This window comes from Diorhabda carinulata, chromosome X (genome assembly GCF_026250575.1).
Source record: "Diorhabda carinulata isolate Delta chromosome X, icDioCari1.1, whole genome shotgun sequence".
NCBI classification, from domain to species: domain Eukaryota; kingdom Metazoa; phylum Arthropoda; class Insecta; order Coleoptera; family Chrysomelidae; genus Diorhabda; species Diorhabda carinulata.
The window spans coordinates 18732126-18759661 of record NC_079472.1 but is presented as its reverse complement, the minus strand read 5'-3'; the positions used below and the strand labels follow the sequence as shown (position 1 = coordinate 18759661).

Sequence of the window (27536 nt, the reverse complement as noted above, 5' to 3'; positions counted from 1 at the left end):
AATTATATAATGCCTAAATTTATAATTCAACAAAATTTAACCAAATTGTGTCACTCCATTAATAACTAACTGGATGTGATAACATCAGCCTTATATGATTTATTCACTCGACTTAAAAGAAAAGTAAGCAATTGGCGGTTTGAAAAAATGTGACTAAGCCATTTCTCCAACTAAAACCTAATATACTTAAAACAAAATTTGTTAATCCTTTGTAAATAATATGGATACATGTATTTTTTTAACAAGATTGCACAAAATTAAAGATCCTACATAAAACTGCGATATTTTTCCCATATAAACGTTAGAATTATTGCCATCTATATAAAAAAATGTAAAAAACACACGCATCCTTTAAAAAGTCACAGTTATTTCAACCACCAATAAAAAAATAATTTAATCTAAATTATCATCATCGGGTTGTACATGGTCTGGTTTTGGCGTTGTTCCTGTACCAGCACCTGGAAAACCACCAGGAAAACCTGGAAAACCAGCACCTCCAGCTCCAGGAAAACCAGCGCCAGGGAAACCAGCTCCGGAAAAACCCGGAAAATTCATTCCAGATCCAGAAATTTTGCTTGAAAGTTTTGAAACCAGATTCATAACTTTGGGATTAGACTGGTATTTCATAAAATTCCCTGGATTCATAGAAATATCTTTGAAAGCAGCTGCAACTTCTGGATCCTATAAATCACATTAATATGTAATACTTACAGAAATCATTAACGAAAAGTGTATTAAAATGAAGATTAATTCTAAAAACTTACTTGAAATGCTGCCATTATTTCAGGATCTTGTAATAATTTGTAAAAGTCTCCACCATCACCGGCTTCACTAGTTTCTTCCTTTTCTTCTTTAGCTGCAGCCTTAGCATGAGCTTCTCTAGCTTTTCTTATTCTATCAAGTCTTTCTCTTTCTTCTTTATCTTTCTTTCTTCGCTCTTTTTTTAATAAATGTTCTTCAATTCTCTTAGCGTTTGGTGTGACTTCTTTCAACCATTCATCTGTTTGTTCATCAAAGTCAATGTTACAGGCCTGTCTCAAGTCTTTAGCAGCAAGCTCCCATTCACCTAATAATCTATAAGCTCTTCCCCTGAATTTATATGCTGGAGCTGAATCGCAATTTAATTCTAAGGCTCTTGTACAATCTCTAATACAAGCGTTTGGTCTAGTTAATTTTAAATATGCTTGACCTCGTTTTGCAAATAGTAAAGCACTGCTTGGATTATTTTGTATAGCTTCAGTAAACAACTCTATGGCTTTTTCTGTATTACCTGAAGAAAAATATAGCAAAACACAAAATATCAATTTACACTCCACCAATTTTAAATTAAATCCAAAATAGAATATTTTGAAAACATAAAAATTATATATATATATATATATATATATATATATATATATATATATATATATATATATATATATATATATATATATATATATATACCTTCAGATAATTGAGACATCGCTTGAATTCTTAATTCATCCGCCTTATCGGACATTTCTTCGGTTATTTCTTTAGTAGGATCTCCCATTTTCTGATCATCATCCAATTTGTCTGGTTCTACACAACCAGTCATATCAAATTCTAACACAGATTCAGGATCTGACGCAATCGCTTCGTCTTCTATAGGTTCATCATGAACTTCTGCCGGTTCCGCTTTAACTCCAGAAGATGAAGGCATCTTTTTTGATTCCGGAAGTTTGGCTCCTAATGATTCCAAATAATCTTTGAAAAAACTTAGTTCCGGAATATGAATTATGTCAGGAGTTGTTTTACAGATAGAGATAAATTGTTTCAATTTGTCAACAGCTTCTTTACTTATTGGACAACTCATTTTGAGGCTTTTTTAATAATAACAGTAACAAACGAATAACCCGGTAAACGTCACGGCAACACCTACAAAACGTTGTTTTGTCTGTTTCTAGATAAAATAAACAATTTTCTGCATGTCACGTTCTTTGATTTTATATTGTTGACATTTGACATATTGAATATGAGCGCGTTTTCTAGTTATAAATTTTTACGTTTCGTTATAGGTCTGGAAAAAGAATGAATGTTTAAGAATAGGAATGAACAAAGAAATAACATATAGGAACCATCCCCTTTATTAAGCTTTTATTTCAAAATTTGCACCATTATCCTAACCATGGGACATTATATGAGGAATTTACGCCGTACTAATAACTTTATCCGAAAAATGTCCAGTGCTTAACGCCATTTTTAGAAAAGTGCTCGTGTGTTTATAACTTTAAAATATATCTAATGGCTCCACTACACTAATCGTTAGGATGATTCGATTATGGAGGGTAGTGAAAAGTTGTCCAGGGCATAAATAATATTTGGGGTTCTCTTTAAAATTTACTCTGATGCTAATGTGGTGCCACCCTTATTTAATAAATTTCTATGGAAGCTCTTTGGCCAGAATCAAATGGGCCAACTTCGTGGGTTTTATGTCAAGTGTCAAATTTGAAAATATAACCACAAATTGAGTGTTGTCTTATACAAGCACATATGGATAAAATATGAATACTACGAAAGAACTTCTTTGTAATTATACTTTAGATTTTCTTCATGGTCCCTTTTATATTCTTATTTTCTGCATCCAATAACGTAGAGAATATTGTTTTGATCAGCCCTTGTGATTTTATTCTAAAAACACAAATTTAAATATAAATAAATCAAACTCAATGCCTACATAACCTAAATTCTGCATGTTGTGTTTAAAGTGCAATTTTGAAGCTTAAGAAGTCCAAACATTTATCTGGTGATTGAGAAACAAGGATAAAATGCAACTGTGTATGACGCACAAATTGAGCAATTGGAAAGCAATAATTACTGTTGATCACGCTACATATGTCAAGCTTTAGCCGCCATTAATATAAATAAAATTTGATCAATTTTTGTAGATATACCTATTTGTCACATATTCGATCTTGGGTAGGAGGAGAATGTGAAAGGTTAAAAATAAATATAAACAAAACTATAAAAATTATTATATTTGTCAAAAAAATAACAGCAAGTCTCGACTTGGTTCACTGAATCAGCAATTTTCAAAAAATGTTCTAAAACAAACAATTCCAACATACTTTCTTTTGGATATGCAAATATTGTATTAACATATTTACAGATCTAGACAACAAGTGTTAGAACAAACTTTCAAAATTGATTTCTAATAGATTGCCATTTTGAACTATATCAAATGTGTAAATGTGAATCATAAAAATATATAATAAATACATGTTTGTTCTTAATATGTACATAAGGGTGGGCTCAATTAATCTCAATATTTATCTCTTAAAAAACTACTGACTGACGTCATAATTTGATGTTTTATAGAGAAAATAATGTTGAACAATAAAGAATATATCAAAAACAACGCTGAACAATCCAAGGCCGAATTTAGTTGGGTCACCAAATATCGATACCCAATCATCTAAAAATAAAAATTTTCAAATGAAAATAACAATATTTCTATTTAAAATGTATTTAATGTTCACTGTAATTAATGTCTTATAGATTCTTACAATGTAATTTTTATTAAAAGCGTTGTTACACTTTTTTTTACTATTTCAGTAAATATCGACCACTACTTTTAATTTATTATTTTTGTATATCAAGGACGCAAGTATTATTCTAACTAAATGGCGTACCTGTCAAAAATTTTGAGGGAAACGTACGCCATTTGTAGTTTGGATTAGTTTGTGTTTTGATGTGAGAAAGTTGACTGCGAAGTAAAGATGTAATAACGTGAAAACAAATGGAGAAACTAAAGTGAACAAGTGATTTAATAGTGTACTATTGATTAAAACAATATATGAAGAAGTACCACTTCAATTTATTAAGTAAGTTTCATAAGAAAATTTTAGTTATCCCCGAAAAGATCCGAGGCTCTTATAGCTTTTGCAAATGCTAGACGTGATACTTGTATGCCATCAAAATTATTTATTTTTAAAAAGTATCTTACTTACTTGGAACAAGTTTCTTTTCATTTAATAGTAGATATTATTAAAAAATTGTATATTTTTTTGCATTGTCAAAATATTCTAAGTAAAATTAGCTATAAAAGTTCAAACAATAAAAAATCATTACGATTATTCTTGAATCCAACTCAAATTGTTAAGCTTTTTCATATACAATCCAATTACACGTTTATTCTGAACTAACAAATATTTTTAATAGTGAATTTTTGAATATCCAGAAGATTCAATATTAGTTAATAAAGAAGTAAGTGGGTTCTAACAAAAACTGTTCAATTTTTTACTAATTTACAAAAATCTCTTATTTACGTTCAAGTAATTTGAAAAAAAATTAGAAAATCACTATATATACATACATATATATATATATATATATATATATATATACATTTATTTGTATAATTAATTTATTTGTTTTATTATTTATATCCCCAACGTTTACCTTAATACGACTGTTTTTTTTAAACTGTTCAAAGGGTTCGATGCAAAATGCAACGTTGTCAGCGTGTATGATTCAATTTTAAAATACGTGTATGGCTATCTTTTTCTAACAGCAGTTAATAAACGAGATCAACAGTATCGGCGTAGAAAGCTACCTTTTCGGCATCATTGCAAGTGATCAGGTGATTTTGTTTTTGAATGTTTTCGCTAAAACAGTTGCATAGGCGGGTTGATGGGGAGTTCATTTAGTATATTGACGAATATTTCAGGATACGTTTTTCGAAAAACACTAATTTTAAAGTTTGATTGAATCAATGCTATTGCGAGTGTTCATTCCAAACTAAAAATGGGTGTCACTTTGCTCATCATTAAAGCTTGGATAATGCAGCCAAAATTAAAACTAAATGAAACTAAACTTTTTTGGTGTATGCATTAAATTAAGAATAATTATAAATTACTGGTAAACCAATCTAAATTATCTATATGGGTTCTTTCTGTCATACAAATGTGGAAATTTGACACTGTCTTCTGTGCTCATAACCTCACAAAATTAAGGAATTTAACTAAGAAGTTAAAAGTTGGCGAACTTTTACTTTAACCTTAAGTTAAATTTATTGTTAATTTTCTACACGAAATTCATTGTCTTTCACTAGTAATTTTATTTGTTAGTTTAATTTAAATTTTGGCTAAATAAATCAAACTCTATAGCTAGTAAGTCGGACGTCAAGTTAATAGTAGCGTTACTTTTGCACGAAATATCATTTAAGTGTAGCTCATTTGATTCTCTCATTTAATTTTACTCAAATCAGAAATGAGATATTCATCTACTCCGTTACTGATTCAACACCAACCTTTGTTTTACGAAAACAAGTCCGTTTAGCTTATTTGACAGATGATGGAACAATTTGAGGTTAGATTAACTTGTTTTTTGGTTGGTGCCTAGTAATTAGAATCGAGGTTGAGATATTTTTATGGTATTTTAGTATTCACAATTGAATTTTAAGTTAGAATAGATATTTGGCAGCTGAAGTTTGATGTCTATGGAAAACTAGATACATTGGCAGTATTGCTAGACTTAGAATATAGCTCTATTTTTTTAGTACTCTAGTTACCATCGACCTATACGATTTTTGATATTCAATTAAAATAACTTTTGTTTATTGATTATAAGCGGTGCACAAAATGAACGCGAACATGACGCTGGTTCGCTAGAAAACATAACCTCAAAAGTCATGTATATAAAAAAATTTGAACAGTGATAAACGATTTTGAATTATTTATAATGTATCATATAATTATTTTACTATATGAAACGTGTAGAGAAATATATACAGAACGACATTAGACACCGCGTTCTACTTTACTACTACATATTTTAAAATGAATGTAATAGATAAAGTCGAATTTTTCAAACATAGATGAATGAATCGGGGTTTATATGATCAACTTTTCAACTTATTGAGCAGAGAGTTAACAAAAGTTAATCACCAGTTCTTTTCATGGAATTTTCAATTGGGGAAATGATTCCCTATATTCTGCTAAATTTTTTGTTGTACCCAACCGACTGTTTGTTGTATAAACACTCATGAGCACAAATTCTATCAGCTTTTCACTCAGAGAAGTCATTTTTCAGGGTATTTGCAACTACCAACTACATTAGAAAAGTGAGGTTATGTTTTTGACGTTCAGCCATGATCAACGCGTAAAAAGTAGAAAGTTGATTACCTTCGATGTACAAGCGCGATCATTATGTGCGTTATCACAGTTTCTTAACATGTTGAATTAGAACGCATCATGCTCGCGTTCATTTTGTGTACTGCTTTAAACCTGATGAATTAACGCCGATGCTAAATTTCGAAATGAGCTCTGTTCTTTTAAGATACTCTAGTGACCATCGATCTATACGATTTTTGATATTCAATTGAATTTACGTCGTTGCCAGACTTGGAAAAGAGCTCCGTTCTTCTAGTACTCTAGTAACCATCGACTTATAAGTTAATTAATATTTAATTGGTCATAAATCATACCATACTCACCATAATTATAAGCGTCTACTATCATCTGCAACATACTTAGCATACCTCCAGTAAAATCTAAGAAAATATTACCTATACTCCATCCTATTGTACTTTTCCTTTTGTAATTCATATAAGCCTGGAATATACACCGTACATTTAATTTAGTTGAAAAAAAAAAATTAGAAATTAAGGTAAGACTTCGGATTAGTATCAACTGATTTCTATGAAAATGTGTTGGGGGCACGTTCCGGGCCCGGCTCATAATTTGTTACTTGACTTTGTTGCTCCAGCCACAGAAACCCCTTGGTCGTTTAGCACACTATTTTTCTACTGCACCTTAAAGCGTTATAAGGACTTTAAAGATAAACAAAGGAACTCAAGAACCTCCCAATTTCAGCTGAACAGAGTTTAACCTCCAGAGGTACAAAAATTGACGTCCCATAGCTCATAGTAGCATTTTAGTCGACCAAGGGTCGTTAAGCCTTCGGATAGGCCCGTCGCGCCCAATTTGACGTTACCAAAATCCGATGTCTTTTCGGAAGCCGATCGGCACTTTGGCTTGAACCCTTTGATGTCATTAAGCTTGCCCAAGTGTTTAAACCACGCTCGTGCGTGAACATCCAAAAGAGAATTAGTTGTTGGTACTAATCCGACGATAAAGCCGAAATTAACTTACTTGTGGTACGTATTTTATCAGAGTGATAGTCAGTTTGACATACGAACAGTAATAGAGTAAATCCAACCAATGGATAACTTTGCAAACTGATAAAATGATACTGATGAATATGAACAATCCAAATATACCTAAAATGCTTCTAGCAGTTGTAGATACTCGTTGTTCTTCTCTTTCATAAACATAACATTGTATGATTGTTATGATTGTTGCTAGTGTTGCATGTACAGCAAAAAATATGTCATTTACTTTAACTGGGTTCATACCTCTAGGGTGTCTTGTGAAATATTCATCCTTCAATTTAACAAAAAATAAATATATAATTATCAGTTATATAGTTCGGTTATTTTGTCTATGGTCAACGTATTGAAATCGGTTTTGTTGATTAGTAGTCTTGATTTTGGGTCTGTTTTGATTAAAAAATCGTTTTTAAGGGAGATAAAAAATTTGATGTATCGACCTAATTCGATCTTTCTAAAAATATTATTTGAAATCACCAATTTGCATAATTATATTAATCATAACATCACCTAAAACATGAATATCAATCAGTTAATTGTCGTTCCTGCCTTATATAATAATTCTAGAACATTGTAGAACTTCCAAACAGTCAAACACACAATCTTGAATAGTTTCCATTACATTAAATCACGACCAGCTCCATTAGATGGCGTGTAACCGTATAACTGCGAAACTAGTTTCCACTACAATTATGTTATGGTCGTCGCCGCTAGAAGGTGTGCGGTTGTCTACCCGTCACATTATTTTTTATACTTAGTTAAAAAATTGTTGAGCAAATAAAAATTTTCGGATTGTTGAAAATTTTATTGTCACGTCACATTTCTAAACTTTACGCGCTGGCGTACAGTACTTACCTGAATTTCCGGTATATAAAATAGTCCTAAATTGAACAGCGAGTACAAAGTAAATCCTACAACGTTTAAAGCTATAAAATCAAAATTCAAACCGACCACACTGGAAAACAAAAATTAAATTTGATTATATTTAATAGATAGGATACGTCCCTGTATAGGAAAGTCTAGACACGAACTCCAACATGTATGTGCAAGAGAGAGGAATCTGTGTCCTTTTTTATTCTCTCATGTCAAGAAGTAAATGGCGCCCGCGCTTGCGCGCGGCTTAGGTCTTCTGTCATGTGGTCTCGCGAATGTAAACAAAACAGCCAGATTTGCATTTGACTCGTGTCTTTTTGTGATTTCATTATTGTATATAAATGTTAATAAAAATTGTATAGTTTAAATATACAGGGTGTTTCTAAATTCATGACATAAAGATTGATCTCTCTTATAATAAAATTCCATCAGCCCACCCCTTTCTGAGATATCAGAAAGGTGGTTACTAAAACTCGATTTTAGTAACCACCTTTTAAGGGTGATATCTCGAAAAGGGGTTGGGCGAGACAATTTAGTTTGGATTAATTTCATACGAGCAATCATCTTCTGAATTTAGAAACACCCTGTATGTCCCAATAGTCAATAACATTGTTTGATCATTTGAAAAGATCACCGTTTCGCGCCTTTGTCTTATTGGAGCCGCCATTATTTTCTTAGCTTGAGACCAACCAATCGCGTGAACGACCACTCGTGTCTAGATTTTTCTATATAGGGACAAGATATAGGCTACTAACGCCATCTATTGTGGCGAGTAATGAGGAACTAGTTTCACCTTTTGTAGAGCACCTCAGGGTGGATATAATGAGACTACTGAAAAGCATCAACTCCTCTTCTCTATTAATTTATAGGGTTCATTTAAAAAATTGGCAATAAATATTAATTGAAATAATGATTAGAGAGCTTATTTCTTTTTTTAAATTTTTTCATGGTGCAGTACACTAATATCAAGCATTCGATTGGTATTAGATAAAATTTCCAGGACCGGCTTTAGAAAAATCAATTTATTATTTCCTGTTGAATAACGCACCCTGTATAATATTTTTGTTAAATTGTGTGATTTAAGTGATTTTCAAACTACATAAATAACCAATGAAAACGACCTTTGCGACCAGGTTATCGCATTTGAATTAATATTTTAATGAACGATCAAATCTTATCAAACAACCATTCACAATTTCACAAATCACCCTGTTAATTATTAAAGAAGAGTAGTTGACAATATTTAGTAGCCCCACTATATGCTCACTAAGGGGCTCTACAGATTTTGAAAGTATGTAAAATTCCTCATAACTCACCATGTATACCTTAAATCAGAAATTCCCAAACTTTTTTTCCTCAGAAATCAATTATTACTAGTTTTAGTTCATAAATTTCTACTATATAACCAATTTGTTAAAAAATCAGATCTAATTATGGAAATTTAAGTACACGTACACTTCTGTTACAGAGCTTCCAGTGGTGGACCCCTGGGGGTGCAAAATTTATATATTCAATCTTTTCTTATTTAAAGGAGTACAAAAAGTATCAAAGAGTTTTAGAGAAACCATTCTCACGATAAAAGTGTTCACTAGTTTACACTTCTCGAGAAACGCGTGAGGAAATTAAAGAACACGTGCTGCTGGAAACATTCAGATCAACAAATTCAGCTGATAATTTCTGAAAATCTTCTCCATTTCCAAATTAATTATTGAAAAGCTTTAATAATTATAAAATTCCAATATAATAATTTTGTTACAAACATTTTTATCTAACAATGGGACGTTGTTGAAGACGGCAGAATCCTTTGTTACTTTTAACTTTTATAGTATTTTTTATTCCTTCAAGTAAGAATAGTCCTACAATACTAACCTTTTTCGTTTCCAATTGATATATATCTGAGGATAAAATGACACAGACCACGCTACGAAATATATCCATCCAATAACAGCAGAAAAAGTGTCTAAACCATTAATTTTATATACAGTTACTCGTACGAAAACGTCATCGAGAGTTTTGCTAAAAACTTTGTTTATATTAATATTACTTCGGGTTCAAAAGATAATTTAACACGTTCACTGCCATGACTACAGTAAAGTGTGGTTTACTGAGGATTTTAGGGTCTAAAACACACCACACACCAATCGGCGAATAAGTCATTCAGCAATGTAATTTCCTTCAAGAGCAATACAGTAAGACATGATTATAGAAGGATTTGTCTTTTGCGTCAAATAGGCTTTAGTTTAAGCAATTGCTTCTTCATTTTTGCTGAATTTCTTACCGGCGAGTATTTTTTACAGATCAGAGAATAGCCAGTAGTCATTGGGGGGCCAGATCTGGACTATACGGTGGATGAGAAAGCAATTCGAAATGTATTTAGTTTAATTTAACCATCGTTGACATCGACTTGTGATTCGGTGCATTGTCTTGGTGAAACAGTAGTTTTTTTCGTCGACATATGAGGCCTTTTTTCCTTGATTTTTAGATTTAAAAAATGTAACAACTCTATGTAGTATCCCCTATTGATTGTCTCTCCCTTTTAAACATTGTCCATGAACAATATTTCATGCACATTACAAAATACCGAAGCCATAACCTTTGGACATGGTTCACCGACTACAGTCCATTCAAATGATGATCGTTTTGATTCCGAAGTAGAATGATGGATCCATATTTCATTCATTGTCACATATCTGTGAGTAAACGCGGCATCCACTTTGAAAAAAGCTTTCTCTTGGTTAAATGTGAGCTATCTCACGCAATTTAAATTTACGATTAGATAACAAATTTGTGAACTTTTTTGATGTTTTCTGGAGTAACCGCCTCAATTGGACGACCAGAACGTTCACTATCATCGGGACCAAATCAAGGCTATATGGTGCGTGTTCAATTTCGTGTACAAAAGCCTTGGAAAGCGAAGCAGTGTTAATTGGAGAATTTTTAAGGTCGATTTATATATAACAGTGCCGTGTCAGTGTCTCAAAGCGCGTGTGATCGGTGACTGGGACTGCGAATTTAGCTATGGCGGCTTGGATAGAAGATCTCGCCGTATTGGCGTTATTACTAGACGAAGAGGAAAAGCGAAAGCAGAAAAGGCGGAAGCAAAGAAGATGGAGTGTTCGTCCTGTATGGAAAAAAAGATTGAGCGAAGGAGAATTCAGAATATACAAAGGACGATGAAACAAAATTCCACGAATATTTCAGAATGTCGCAGTATTTCTCGTCATCCATAAGTTTAGTAAAGAATTTAACGGCAACTATAAGGAATATTATACTAAAAGCAGGATAAACAATAGGAAGTGAGAAATAAACATGTGAATAACATGATACTAACCTTGTATGTTAAGAATACCTAGCAAAATCGAAAATTTTCTTATTTGTTTATATGCACGTATGTCGAAGAAAACCACAACTGACTATATACTCAGATTCGCGTTTATACAAGTCCGTGCGATCCGCGTCAAGCCCGTGCACCAGCAGTGCCCCCAGCGAAAATATCGGTTCGGATGGATTTCTGTCCGGGCACTGACGGGCCCCGTCCGGGAAACGCCAGTGTATAAACAGTCTCATAATGATGTACACTGTTTTTTTTCTGTCCGGAAACTTCATAAGTCGGAATGGCCACGGAACCGACACGGCACTGATATATATATATATAAGTCGACCTTTATGAAGTAAGCGTAATTAGAGGAATTCGCCGCTTTCACGGTTTCATTTGATCAAAAGGAGACTGCTCATTGCTTTTTTGGACACGATATACTACAAGGAATCTCTTAGATGTCGGATCATAATAAATATTAGTGAAAAAACATGATTACAAAATGAGATAAAATATGACGAACTACGAAACGTTAGTTAGAAACTAAATGCGTGAATTACAATTATTAATAACAACAAACACTTTTAATAAATAAAAATATGACAAAAATTTACTTACTTATCAACAGTAGCGTACATTTCAGAATGTCCAGCACCTACGGCTTTTATTAAAACCGGAAAGGGATTCGGAGAGTCTTCTGTTATATTAAATTCTCTTATGACTTGTATAATATCATTATGCTGGTTTTCTATTATTACATTTTTGTTGTAATCTTCTTTGCTGTAAATATGAATAACATTTATCGCACACGCCACCTTTTCATTAAGTTTTGATAATTATTAATTTATTAAAACCCACGAAAAAAAAGTTTTGTGAAACATGGCTAAAACAGCAAAATTTAAGATATATACAAATCATTTAAAGCTATACAGGGTGTCCCACGAAGAGTTGAAACTATCTGTATATGGTAAAATACTTGATCGACTTCCGGTAGAACCGAAAGTCGACTGCAACTTTGTTATTTTAAATAGAACACCCTGTATATTTATAAATTTTTGAGATCTACGTGAAATTTAAGTATATTTTTTTCGAAAAATGCTTACTTTTTGAGTTATTAATTTTTTTGTAAAAAATTTTACCGTTGCAGATCCTTCTAAATTATTTTTTTTATCAGGATACCCTCAATGAAATGAAAATAGTTTCTGTTCGATTGCTTTTAGTAAAGTCGGACGTATTTGAATCTATGTTGAAAAATTTAGGTTTAGGTATAGAAAAGTATACATAAATTTGTCTTATTTTTTACTCCTGAATGCATTAAAATAGAAAGAACCGGGTGGTTCCATTTAAAAAAATGAAGAAATTTGATATTTATCAAGTTAAACTTTGAACACTTATTATACACACCCTGTATAGAATGAAAAATTTTTCAACATAGATTCAAATACGTCCGACTTTACTAAAAACAAACGAACAGAAACCATTTTCATTTCATTAAGGGTATCCTGATAAAAAAATAATTTAGAAGGATCTGCAACGGTAAAATTTTTTACAAAAAAATTGATAACTCAAAAAATATGCATTTTTCGAGAATAGTTTTTAGACAAAAGTATACCAAAATTTAACTTAAATTTCAAAAATGTATTAATATACATTGTTCTATTTAAAATAACAAAGTTACAGTCTACTTTCGGTCCTACCGGAAGTCGGTCATCTTTTAAAATATTTTAGTTAAAAAAATCGTATCCTAAAACCTAAACGTAGAAATTTTGCCATATACAGATAGTTTTAACTCGTCGTGGGACACCCTGTATAACAAAAAACTGTTAAAACACTGATTAGTGGAGAGTGAGGAAGATTGGAATAGTTGATACGTTTTTCAATAAACCCAAAAATACTCGGAAACCCTGAAAGATACACGGGAGAAAATTGAGCATTGTAACATAGTCAGTACGATACGCAATGGGTGTCGTACTGGGCTCCAGTACGATAAGCAAAATTTTGTAGCTTAATGTTGGCGATTACGTCTTTTTTATAATCTACTACCTCTTTACATTATGGGAGGCCAAGGTGCCATTAAGCACATAGGCTCATCGTACCTACATCACGTTACCAAAGGCAGATGTCCTTTGAGAAGTCATTCAGGCGCTTCTGCTTAAACCCTTTGATGTCATTAGACAAGCTGTGACGCTATCGACTGTCGACCAACTGAGTTGACGACTCCAGAAATGGGGAAGAAAATCTAGAAAGCGGTACTGGTACTGAAAGTGTACGAGCTAGCAGACACAGTAGGCATTTCAAAATATGCTGAAACTGAAAATTTGGATATGAGAAGGCTCTGCCTAAGATGAGAGTCGCGTTTGCTCACAATGTATCAGAAACAGCGTCATAAAGGTGATTCCAACGGGTGTTTGGGAATGTTTCACAGAAATAAATTCGAATTTTAGCACAGTTTCATAGTCATTGATGAAACGTGGATCCATCACTTCACACCCGAAACAAAAGAAGATTTAAAACTGTGGACTGAAAAGGATGAACCGGCTCCTCAGAAGGTAGACTCTTCCATCTATAGGCAAGGTCGTGGCGTCGGTTTTTTGGAATGCGCGTGTGATAATTTCACTTGATAAAGGAAAAACTAACAACGACGAGTATTATGTGAACTTATTGCAACGTTTGAGCGAAGAAATCAAACAAAAGCGGTCGCATTTTGGTAAAAAGAAAGTGTCGTTTCATCAAGACAAGACACCAGCTCAAATATCCGTTATTGCAATCGCCAAAATTGATGAATTAAAGTTTGAATTGCTACCTCATGCACCTAATTCGCCAGTTTTAGCCCCCTGGGATTATTTTCTGTTCCCAAAATTAAAAAAAGGCTCGGTGGTCAAAGATTTTCCAATAATTAAGATGTAATGTCGCTAGTTAATGGCTATTTTGATGAGCTGGACGATACTTATTATGGAAAGGATATCGAACTTATTGAACATCGCTGAAAAAAGCATATGGAACTAAAAGGATATTAATAATAATAATAATAAATATATTTTTTTCCAAAATGTTTGTGTTTTCTTTGTTGGGCCAGTCACTTCTGAAACCATCCTCATATTTATCAATTCTTTACACATACCTTTTTAAATCACACAAATTTTCTTTCGAAAACTGTTTTTTATCAAAACCACTTTTGTTCCAGTGGAACAAAACAGATGCTACGTTACTACCCTACGTTTACCCCAACAAAATTAGGTGATAAAGTGTATCAACGCTCGTCAATCTCCCTATAGGCACAATAACAAATCTTTTAAAGATGATGATGATGATGATAATAAAAGTATTTGTACACACATTACTAAATAGTGTTTTTTATGCCGGAAGTTTATTAAACTGTTGGTTGGTTAAAATATAAACATCGTCAATTCAATTTTCTCACTAATATAACACAAGTTCAAAATAATATTATAATACGTCGTTATTACTGATAAAAATTCCTTTATTTATTTTTTGATTTTGTTCTTTTACAAATAGACTAACTTATTGAAAACTGAAAAAAAAACATACGAGAGTTGTTTGATAAGATTTCGATTTAACAAAGGAACATTATTTTTTCTATAATCAATCTCATTTTTCAACATAGTCTCCTTTTGAGTGTTCTAACCTTTTTAACGATGAATTCCTCTTCTGATGGAAAACTCTCAGCTGCAAGTGAAACTTCAAGGTTAAAGAACGAGAAGAAGTCGTTGGGAACCAGCTATGGTCAATACGGTGCGTGGTCAACCATCACGAAATTTGGGAAGGTCCGTTGTCCAAATGGAAATGCACTTACCCTATCTTCAAATGGGTCGCTTTGTTAGAGTTTTTTTCTTTACCTTATCAAGCAGTGTTGCTGAATACTCTCCAATTATTGCTTTACTTTTTTGAAAAGGGTCGATGAACACAATCTCACGACTATTCCGAAAATTGGTCGCCGTTTCAGAATAGGTTCGCTCGTTTATATCCACTGTCTTGACTGCTTTTCCGTTTCGGATAAGTAGTGGCGGATGTAGGTTTCATTTACAGAAATAAATCGACGCAAAAATCCGACTTATTCTGCTGTGAATGAACATTCGAATGCGCATGCGATACCTCACGCATCCATAATTCTTTAGTCAGTTGATGGCAAATGCTTTCTTTTGATATACCGATTGCGTCTAAAAACTTAATCCCACGAACGTTCAGTACTAGTTGGTGATCTTCTTGATGACATCACTTGTTATCGCATTTTCTGACCGTCCTAAACGCTCGTCGGACAGATACAACCAAAAATTTACGGTCTTAAATGATGTTGCAGTCTCCGTTCATTCCTCTTTCATTTGCTTAGTCGTATTGCCAGTAAAAACAAATATTAAATGACAGCTTGATACTTTATTTTTTTATTTTAAAAAGCATTCTCACAACGACTCACACTTATACGATTGTTTAAAAAAAATTAAGCGTCCAAAATGACAAAAATTTTATCTCTCTACCTATAGTTAAGATTTAACATTTAGATTTAGGTCGAGAACTTTTCAGACAACCCTTATATATCTCAATAGAGTAAATATTATGTCGACGACATTCCATTTCAATGGAAATTATTGAATGTTTGCTTTACATTATCAGTTGATGTTTTCAAAATAAAATAATTCATAGAGTAAACTAAAAAATTCGAATTTTAGTTATATTCAGGAATTTTTTCAAATAGATTACATAGGTCGCACGGTTCCTAAGGCAGTTTGCTTATTCAAAAAATTCAAAAAATCAGTTTCCAGAGACAATGACGGTTTTATATTTGAAAAGACTTTCCATAGACAACTGACGATTTGCTATTGACAAAGTCTGTTTCCAAAGTCAAATGACAAAGACAAATGACGGTTTGATTTTGAAAAAAGCAGACTCCACAGACAAACGAAAGTTGGCTTATTTGAACAAGACAATTTCCAAAGAAAAATGACGGTTTGATTTGGAAAGAAAGTTTCCAACGACAAATGCTTTTTCAAATAATCATTTTCCCGAGACAATAATTTTTTGATATTGAGTTTCCAGAGACAAAGGGCAGTTTACTATTTTCAAAGACAAATGACGGTTTGATTTTGAAAAAAGCAGACTCCACAGACTAATAACAATTTGATATTTAAACAAGACAGTTGCCAAAGACAAATGATGATTTGATTTTGAATAAGACAGTCTCCACAGACAAACGACAGTTGGCTTATTTGAACAAGACAATTTCCAAAGAAAAATGACGGTTTGAGTTGGAAAAAAAGTTTCCGACGACAAGTGACTGTTTACTTCTTCAAATAATCAGTTTCCCAAGACTAAAAAAGAAAGTTTTCAAAAACAAATAATGGTTTGCTTTTAGAAAAGACATTTTCCATAGAACGGTTTGATTTCAACAAAAAAAAGTTTCCTTAGACAAATGACGATTTGCTATTCACAAAGTCTGTTTCCAAAGTCAAATGACAGTTTACTATTGAAAAAGACAAATGACGATTTGGTTTTAGGAAAGAAAGTCTCCACACAAATGACAGTTGACTTATTTTAACAAGACAATTTCCAAAGAAAAATGACGATTCGATTTTGAAAAAAGCAGTATCCACAGACAAATAACAATTTGATATTTGATTAAGACAGTTGCCAAAGACAAATGATGATTTAATTTTGAATAAGACAGTCTCCACTGACAAACGACAGTTGGCTTATTTGAACAAGACAATTTCCAAAGAAAAATGACGGTTTGATTTGGAAAAAAAGTTTCCGACGACAAGTGACTGTTTACTTCTTCAAATAATCAGTTTCCCGAGACTGAAAAAGACAATTTTCAAAAACAAATGATGGTTTGCTTTTAGAAAAGACATTTTCCATAGACCGGTTTGATTTCAACAAAAAAAAAGTTTCCATAGACAAATGACGATTTGCTATTGACAAAGTCTGTTTCCAAAGTCAAATGACAGTTTACTATTGACAAAGACAAATGACGGTTTGATTTTGGAAAAGACAGTCTCCACAGACAAATAACAATTTGATATTTGAATAAGACAGTTGCCAAAGACAAATGATGATTTAATTTTGAATAAGACAGTCTCCACTGACAAACGACAGTTGGCTTATTTGAACAAGACAATTTCCAAAGAAAAATGACGGTTTGATTTGGAAAAAAAGTTTCCGACGACAAGTGACTGTTTACTTCTTCAAATAATCAGTTTCCCGAGACTGAAAAAGACAGTTTTCAAAAACAAATGATGGTTTGCTTTTAGAAAAGACATTTTCCATAGACCGGTTTGATTTCAACAAAAAAAAAGTTTCCATAGACAAATGACGATTTGCTATTGACAAAGTCTGTTTCCAAAGTCAAATGACAGTTTACTATTTTCAAAGACAAATGACGGTTTGATTTTGAAAAAAGCAGACTCCACAGACAAATAACAATTTGATATTTGAATAAGACAGTTGCCAAAGACAAATGATGATTTAATTTTGAATAAGACAGTCTCCACTGACAAACGACAGTTGGCTTATTTGAACAAGACAATTTCCAAAGAAAAATGACGGTTTGATTTGGAAAAAAAGTTTCCGACGACAAGTGACTGTTTACTTCTTCAAATAATCAGTTTCCCGAGACTGAAAAAGACAGTTTTCAAAAACAAATGATGGTTTGCTTTTAGAAAAGACATTTTCCATAGACCGGTTTGATTTCAACAAAAAAAAAGTTTCCATAGACAAATGACGATTTGCTATTGACAAAGTCTGTTTCCAAAGTCAAATGACAGTTTACTATTGACAAAGACAAATGACGGTTTGATTTTGGAAAAGACAGTCTCCACAGACAAATAACAATTTGATATTTGAATAAGACAGTTGCCAAAGACAAATGATGATTTAATTTTGAATAAGACAGTCTCCACTGACAAACGACAGTTGGCTTATTTGAACAAGACAATTTCCAAAGAAAAATGACGGTTTGATTTGGAAAAAAAGTTTCCGACGACAAGTGACTGTTTACTTCTTCAAATAATCAGTTTCCCGAGACTGAAAAAGACAGTTTTCAAAAACAAATGATGGTTTGCTTTTAGAAAAGACATTTTCCATAGACCGGTTTCATAGTCAAATGACAGTTTGCTATTGACAAAGACAAATGACGGTTTGATTTTGAAAAAGGCAGTCTCCACAGACAAATCACGATTTGCTATTGAAAAAGACAGTTTCCAAAGACAAATGACGGTTTCTAGCAGAAAATATGAAAAGTCGTTTCAACTTATAAAAATGTATCTGTTTTTATACAATGATAAACACTAATAATTTTGATATTTTAAACAATTATTTTGTATCTGGTAAACCTAATTCCAAAATCCTGGTTACGCTACTGATAGTAAACATCCTGTATCTTTCTAAAACATCCAAATTTTTTGATGTTAGACTCAAATTCTATTAATCTCAAACAATTTCATAATAAAGATTCTTTTAAAATCCTTTAGAAAAGTTAATACGCACGCCAAAGGTATAAAAAAAGTGTCATTCAACTCACAGTCATTCTATCTTACGTGATAGATACTGTCTGATTTCGTTTGTTTCTATAATTAAAAAAAGCGAATAATAGTTTGTTAGACGCGACATTACGTCCAAATACTTTCACGGTCGTTTCAATATCGTGTATAAACAAGAAAAGACTTACTCATAAGAGATGTTTACAACACAATTTTCGTGTAACTTAAGTCGAACGTCGTGTACTGATATGTTTAAATCACACAGAATATAATGACATGCTAAAACAGAAATGAAAACAAGACATTTAAATCATTTACGTATATTTTTAAATAAGTAAAAAAAAACTTACAAAATAATACTGATAAGACGATTACTAGCACACTATTCGTTGTTACAATCTCCATGTTTCACCTGAAAATAAATATGTGCTTATTATTATGAAACATCAATTTTGAAATGATGATATCTTGCTTCAATAATCTGATTAATAGAAGAAATCATTTCAAATTTGAATTTTAATATTTTATCAGCAGTGACGATATCACTGTATAAAATTAACAACATAAGAGGCGCAGAATACAGATTGTAGCATACGCAGATGATGGGGCTATCATAGCAAATGGAGAGAGGGAATTAATAAAGGCGATCAACAAATTAAAAGAAGAAGAAACAAGCAATTACGGACTGGAAATAAATGCCAGTAATCACGTATGCGATGAAAACAACAGTAATCATCAAAAGGGAAGAAGAAGAACTAAAGAGAGAGAAAGATAATGAAAACTATAACAGATCCAAACACAAGAGGGAGAAAGGAGAACAAAGAAAAACGAAGAAATAGAGCTGGGGAAGGTAAATGTAGTCAGTTACATAAAAGCACAAAGACTCAACTAGGATGGGAATATAATGAGAAGAAAATCAACTGAAATGATCAAAAGAATAAATAATGCATTGTGGCCAAGGATAAGACTGATAACAGGCAGGCCGAAAAAACTTGAAGAAACGAAATAAGAGCATTTAATATAGGGAATTGGAGAGCAAAATACCGGAACTGAAAGGAATGGAAAATAATAAAAAAAGCAACCAAGACAAACGATAAATTATAAAGAAAACAAAAATAGAAAACGAGGAGTAATTCACCTCAAAAAAGGATTTTAAACCGCTATAAGCCATAGACATAATCCAAAGGATTGAAAGGTATATAGTTGGGCCAGCTGAATCGATCACAGCGCTCGATGTGGTCAAATTATCGTTAAATCATGTTCTTACTAAAAATAAATTAAATGGAAAATGGTTTATAATAATCGGCTTGTTTCCACCAAGAATAAATCGGACGGCTTTGAGTTTCTAACGATTAACCATGATAATTAGTAAATAAAAAAAACAACTTTTCTACAAAAATACTAAAAGATTAATAATGAGGCGTTTAATCACGTGACATCAAACACCAATCAGAAAAGCGTGACCTTACACCTCGCGAAATGATATGTTGTAGCTGCCATTTTCGTATAAAGTGACCAGGCTATTTCGAGTTTTCAGCAATTATTGTTAAATTAATAAAGTTTGTTTTTAGTTCAATCTTGAAAGACAGGTATAATTTGCCGTGGAATCAAGATTTAACAAAGCAAACTGCAGTCATTTGCCCAAAATTAACGCCGTTATGCTTGACAAATTTTTTGCAATGAACACCTACCTTTGTTCATCGGAAGTTCGCAGTGTTATAACTTAAGGTACGTCCACACTGGAGCAACATGTGGCAACTTGTAGCAATTTTATGTTGCAACAAGTTGGTAAATGTTTAAATTCATTAAAAACATTGACATAAAACAAACTGTCCTCACTAGTGCAACAATGTTAATGAATGTTTGCACTTGTCGAATCTCAAATTCAATTTGTGACATGATGGAGGAATTGCTACCGCGTGCTTTCTAATTTTGTGTAGTGATTCACGAAAACGGAAGCATAAATGTTGGGTCCGTCCAAGTTTGGAGAAAAGGGAATAATACGGTGGATAGGAATTATTACCGAATTTAAAAAAAGATGACGTTTTATTGGAACTTCGAACCGACGGGTGCTTCAAAAATTTTTTACGCATGAGTAGTTCAGATATGGAATTTGCATCAGTGATTAGAAAAGTAGATACAAACTGTAGAAAAGCTGCGATACCAAGTTACGGATTTTTCTTTTTGCCTCTTCCTGAGACAATCACCCTACAGCTGAACAAACTGCATTCCATGCATTATTTTTGGATTCTCTGCATTTATATTTAACATTTTTAGGATTTCAAATACATGGATGTTGTCTATAATTATTAATTAAATTTAAACAATTATCCAAAGTCCACTTAAACGCCATCACGCGGCAGTCTGTCTAAAGTCTAGTCACTCAATTTGCAACAGGTTTCAACTCGCAACAATCCGTCCACATCGAAGCAATGTTGACACATGTTTCACTTTGTTTCATATTATCCTTTGATCTTTACCGCTAAAAACGGATTTATGCAACATACTACAACTTATGTTGGATCGCAACATTAACTTTAGTCAACTAGCCTATTGTTGTATTGTTGAATGCAAAAATACACGCAGAAACATGAATTTGACGTGATGTTTCTTGTAGCAAAGCGGAAAGTTGCTCAAAGAAATAAATGGATATGTACAGGAGAAAAATATTAGTAGTGTATAAGCATATTCTATAGCGAGTAGTTTGTGTTTTAATCTATAATTAATATTTATTTTATGAATATAAAAAATATATACATTTAAATAAATTTAATAAATATAATTAAAAGAGAAAATTTGCGATTTGTCACCGCTTCATTGAAATCTACTATAATCTTTGGATTTTTCAACCGCAAATTTGTTTAACAAAATGATCGCTGTCGATCTGTAATATTAATATCATAAAAGATGTTTTAATGGTTTAAAAGCGCACTAAAATTAAAAAATTATAGGCGGACGCGGTTGGTAATAATAGATGTGGGTGTATGAGAGAATACAACACAACATACGCTATTCTTGAACGAGATAGAATTTTTATAAAATTAGCAGCTCGGGTTGAAATACATCGCATGTTTAATAGTATAGAAAATATATAAGGATACATTTTTTAACATAGATACCGTAAATTTCTATTTCCTATATTGTATATAGAGTATAATATCTAATAGAGTGAACTTATTAACTTTCCAGACCAATCCAAATATATCTAGAACTTTCTAGAACGTTTTAAATCGTTAAATCATAATAAATTGCACTCATTCTAGAAATTTCTAGAACGTTCTCGAACATTCTAAATCTAACCTAATAAACTTCCCTCATTTTGGAACTTTCTAGATCATTCGAGAAATTTCTAGAACTTCCTATATCAGTATAGATATTTCCAGAACTCTCTAGATCATTCTAGAACTTTCTCGAACATTCTTAATCGACCATCACTTTTATGGTGCTTTTATTGACCTTTTCTTAGTCCGAGTTCTTCTTTCTGATATCACTCGGTAATTTTATTCGTATGCTAAGAACTATTTTTTACTCTTTTTTATGGATATTTAGATCGTGTTCTGACTGTTTTACAGAGACTATTTTTGAGGTTTGTTCACATTCTAGATCAGAATTATCGAGAAATTCGCTGTATATAAATAGGCGCAGCTATAATCAGTAAATAATCTGATGTAGTGAACATATCGGAATAATAAAAAGTAAGCGGGTGTTTTTAAATAAATTAGAATGTTAAGAATTAGATAAGTGTTTAGTAATAAGTCTCAGTGCATATTTTACTGTTTGAATAAATAAGTAAAAAGTCTAAATACATAGGAACATATAAGAACATTTTAAAAGATTCCTGTACACTGTAACACAGCTAAGTTATTTGTTATTATACAAATGAAACCTTTTAGATTAAAATTATTATTCAAACCTTTTAGATTAAAATTATTATTCAAACCTTTATTAGCATAATTATCTACAACAAATAATTTATTCGATAATCAGGAGTCTATGTAAACGGCAACCTTGACATTTTTTTCTATATTTTCTAAAATTTATACACTGATAAGTCTGAAATGCAAGTTGTTACACAATAGCAAATGAAACGGTGAACTTGATATTCTACGTTATTTGTAGACGGTTTCTTGATAAATCAGTTTTATCTGAAGTGAGTTTTATTTCTCATGGATTCAATTTATTGTTAATTTATGATTATCATCGTATGACAACATTGGTTCTATAAACCATCTTTACAACGTAACTACAGCCATTTGGAGATCTAAAAATATATGCTTGTGAATATTTTGTATTCCTTAACAAATATGACAACGCCTATAAAAATGTTTTTGTAAATAACAGTCTCTAACCACAAATGACAGTTTATTTTTGTGAATCACGGTCTTTAACCACAGTCTTTAAAAACAAATGACAGTTTATTTTTGTAAATAATTGTCTCTAACAACAAATGACACTTCATTTTTGTGAAAAATAGTTCCTTACCACACAGTTAACATTTTTTTTTTGTAAATAAAAGTCTTTAAAAACAAATGACAGTTTATTTTAAGTATTTGTTCTCTCAGAAGAAAAATGACAGTTTGTCTTGGTGAATAACAGTCCCAAACGATAAGTGATTGTTTATTTTCGTAAATAAGAGTCCCTAACTAAAGTGAACAGATCATTCAGAACAATCTGTAATGACAAATGACAGTTTATTTCTGTAAATCTTTAAAGTTAAATGACAGTTTATTTTTATAAAAAGACATTTTCTAAAGAAATAAAATAGACTTACTCATATATACATATTTTACACTCGAGCATGAATGCGAAAAGGCGTAGCTCTAGCAACACCTATCGGAAATTTTTTGAATATTCGTAAAAGTAGGAAAATTATCACCTTTTTGTAAGAGATCTCTCAAGACATATAATAATTTGTTGTTTTGTTTAATTACTTAAAAGAGGACAGAAAAGTTTATACATGCCGAATCAAAATAACAATATTTATATTTAAACAAGTTTTTCTATTAGTTAAATTTGAACTTTCACATATGTGATTGCGTCTATTAATAGACATGTTCGTAAAAGTGGTTATAATAGGTGTCATTTATCAATTTGTAAGAGGTTAAAATTCTCTGCAAGGTCAAGTGTGAAGTACATTCGTACCGAAATAGTAATAGTTAACACTAATTCAAAATTATCTACTTATATATAGTTTTTAAATTACAAATAAACTTCGGCATCTTTGATAATTTCACGACAGTCAAAAGTATCATTAAAGGTCGATTCATAAACTTGACTTTCCGTTTGCCGTTGAAGTCCGTAGCAAATTCTACACCCTATTCATAAACTTAACGCTGCTGCCGTTAACCTAAATATTTTGTTATTCTTTTTCATATGTATACTCCTTTTTGTTTTCGTAATATTTTCGTTTGTATTCCGGTATTTATGGAGTATATTATGAAAAATAATGAAGAGAAAACAAGCAAAATCAAAGACCACCATAAAAAAATCATACAGAAAGAGAAGTAACCCCAACATCACGCTCTAACGTCAGACGTCAAAATCACGTGACAAAAGCAATCGGATGTTATTGGCTCTTTTCTGTTGCTACGAACGGCCGACGGGAACAGATAAAATTCGTTTATAGCGAAAGTCACCAACGGCAGACTGATCGGCAAACGGCAACTATGAATGCATTTCAATGTTTTTAATTTTGTAACAGCAAACAGCAATGGCAAACGGAAAGTCCTTGAGATGCGCACGTACTGGATGTAATGTTTTCTATTCGAGACCCAAACAAAAATATATTAGCACAGGGCCGTATTAAGTAAGTACATATGAATTTAAAAGTAAAGTTAATCTCGTGAAGATATGTAATTTTCCCTTTGCTACGTCTATGTAAGTTGTCGAAGTCGAAATGTTATTTAAGCAACATCGGCATTAAACTCTGGTTTCAATCCATATTTTGTATTGAATTAGTTAGTGAATTAGTATAAATATGAGCCAACAACTCAGTAGTAGTTCTTTTCACATTATTGTTACAAAAGGTAAAGTTTAATACGATAAAAACCTATAAAAAATATATAATAAACTATTCTACTAATTTTTATTGTCCGCACGCAGTAAATTATTCGCTACTGTACTAAATTCCTAGCCAAGTCTGAACTAGACTTAGTTTTGTAACTTGTAGTCGACCTCGAATTCATACAGTAGGTACAAACTCATGTTTACCTTGATTATTAGTAACATATAAGTTCACAATAATTGTATATTGTATCGATAGATATGACTGTTATTTGTTTCTAAATATAGCCGTGAATTTTTAAAACAAATCAGTAATTTCTTGAAGTACCTACTTACGACATACGATAGAAAATAAAAACGGGCTAAGACAATATTTAGCAACGATGAAAAATAGCTACCGCTTATTATTTTGATATTCATGGTTCATAGTAGGACGAACGACCGTTTAGCACATCCTGTCCCACTTAATTACCAAAATCCGATGTAATTTGTAGAGCCGATCCGGTACTTGGGCTTACTAAATACCTCGATCCTTCTGGGCATTCAGAGTTGACCTTGTTTGCAGTTTCATCATCCTGAATACTCCAGAAGCACTCCGGGTAGTCCGCAATGTCCATAGTGTGCAGATGGCGTCTTATATTACCGTGTCCAGTCATCAGTCGAATTTTGTGACTGTTTACGCGGATGTTCATCTATGTATGACTTATGCCAGGTATCTACTCTGAGCAGAGGCTGTTTCACAACAGAGACGTAATAGTAACACTTCTTGCTACACCGAGAATGAGTTCTGGGCTATTTGGTGAATTTACTGATCCCAATCTGGCGAACAAGTCCTCTTCGTCATTGCCCTTGTTACCAAAGTGATCGAGCATCCAACCGAGCAGGATCTTGCTGCTATCACTCACTAGTTCTTGTAAGACTTTCAGCTCAAGCCTCGAGCACACCGTTATGACTTGTATGGGAGCTTTACTGTCTGATGATATTGAGATTAGTATGTTTCTATGGTTGGAAACATGTTCTTCTAGCGAGAAAAATTCGCTTATTTTTGGGACGTTCTCCGCAGCTTCGGCTGAGTCATTCATTCTAGAGTTTTCTGTGTATTTTCATATTAATTTATATTTTTTCAGTTAACCTTTACAAGATTCGTATAAATATTAAAGAAATAACAGCAAATTATATTCTCTTCTAGTGACCAAATTGTGGCATTGTTCATAATTTTCTTCTTTCTTACTTCAAATGGAACATCTCGTATCTAGTTACTTTTAAAAAACAGAACAAATGAAGTCATATAAGCCGATTTACTGGAACACTTATAGGACTTTTTAGAAACTATGAACAAAATCTATCCCGGATCACGTTCACTTTTAAACCCCAGTCTTAATTCAAACAATATCGCGACGGTCTTCCGCGAAAATGTTGTAATTGCGATATAACAATTATTGCACTGGGTTTAGAAGCAGATGCAGAAAATCGCAGAACCTTGTTGAGGATACTAGAAAATGCAGATTTTGAGTATATTCTGCTTGGAAAACAAGATCTACAAAAAGTATTCCACATTCTTATTTCATCTACTAAATGACAAAATTTTTTCAGTAATATTAGAATTCTGCAATGACAAGAAATTATTAAGACGTGTAATCAACTTCTGTCGAACATGACGCAGATGACAGTTCAGTTACTTAAGTGCCTAATCACTAAAAAGCGATTTCGGTTTCTATCGACCAATCGGTATTAATGTTTCACTGTACTACCGATTTCGAAAAAAAAAAAAGAAATTTACACTAACGTTAATGTGGTATTTAACGCATTTAGACGGACATTTTTCATATACCTACACAGATTGTCCAAATTTTATCTTCCCCCCATAAAGCAGGTTTTCTGAAGTTTCCCTGTAACCTGGTAAACCAGATCTCCAACTAAATGGTCGACGATAGGGAATAACGCAGCCGTAGTAGCTGTACCCGACCACCCCCTGTTAAATTCAAAATGAACAAAAAAAATTTATTCAAAATATCAAAAAAAAATTGAAAAAAATCGAAAAAAATGAATAAAAGTCTTCAAAACATAGAAAAAACCCAAAACGAGAAGTATCTTTTTTACTTCCAAGCTCTCTTTTCGAATTCTTTTGGCTGAAGTTTATTATTATATTATATAATTCAAAGAAGTTTCAAAAAACAAGTAAAAATTGACGATTCGAACTATTCCGGTCTCTATCAAAACTATTAAATATTGATGAAATCTTGGTCACCCAATATAAGTACCAATTTTAATCAACGGAAACGAAGATTGATTAAAAATATAAGGTTCATTAAAGAAACAATGCATTAAAATAGAAAAAAAAACGACACATATTCTCTCATTTTTTAATACAACTGTTTATTTAATTAATAATAAGATAAATTTGGTAAAAATTTGTAATTTTATATACTTACCAAACTAATCAACAATCAGTTCGCGAAATAAAATATTATTTAACCTAAAAACAAACAGACGATGAAAGTTTTACTCTGTATACAAAACATTGAGATCACGCGTTCATTTAGTTCCGCATTTCAAACACAACTAAACTGACAACTGACTCAATACTCCTCGTTACACCTAACCCCTCTTTTATAACGATTGCACTGATACTCTGATACTAACAAAAAATAAATCAACGTTCGTCCATTATGATATATGGTGGATAAGTGCAGAGAAGATTCTGTTTTGTACTTTTACCTTG

The 27536-nt window shown here is 32.2% G+C and overlaps 3 protein-coding genes across 3 annotated transcripts in view; 1 reads left to right on the top strand and 2 right to left on the bottom strand.

The window, feature by feature from the left end:
• Positions 1-2: 2 nt before the first annotated feature.
• Positions 3-1989, bottom strand: LOC130901515 (putative protein FAM10A4). Its single transcript, XM_057812961.1, has 3 exons — positions 1447-1989; positions 765-1270; positions 3-681 (listed from the first exon to the last, which is right to left on the bottom strand). Exons 1-3 carry the CDS (start codon positions 1835-1837, stop codon positions 394-396), a joined length of 1185 nt encoding a protein of 394 aa, XP_057668944.1. The 5' UTR covers positions 1838-1989; the 3' UTR covers positions 3-393.
• A 994-nt stretch (positions 1990-2983) lies between these two features.
• Positions 2984-27536, bottom strand: LOC130902288 (cystinosin homolog). The gene is made up of 9 exons (XM_057814280.1): positions 27247-27536; positions 19162-19223; positions 19000-19090; positions 11940-12101; positions 9875-10021; positions 7988-8087; positions 7116-7406; positions 6458-6575; positions 2984-3436 (listed from the first exon to the last, which is right to left on the bottom strand). The coding sequence occupies exons 2-9, from the start codon at positions 19214-19216 to the stop codon at positions 3306-3308; spliced, it is 1095 nt and encodes a 364-aa protein (XP_057670263.1). The 5' UTR covers positions 19217-19223; positions 27247-27536; the 3' UTR covers positions 2984-3305.
• LOC130902287 (protein melted) overlaps positions 3500-27536 on the top strand; it is a 35861-nt gene continuing 11824 nt past the window's right edge. The window contains exon 1 of the mRNA XM_057814278.1: positions 3500-3845. The gene's annotated coding sequence lies outside the window, so the exon portion shown is untranslated. The remainder of the gene's footprint in view (positions 3846-27536) is intronic.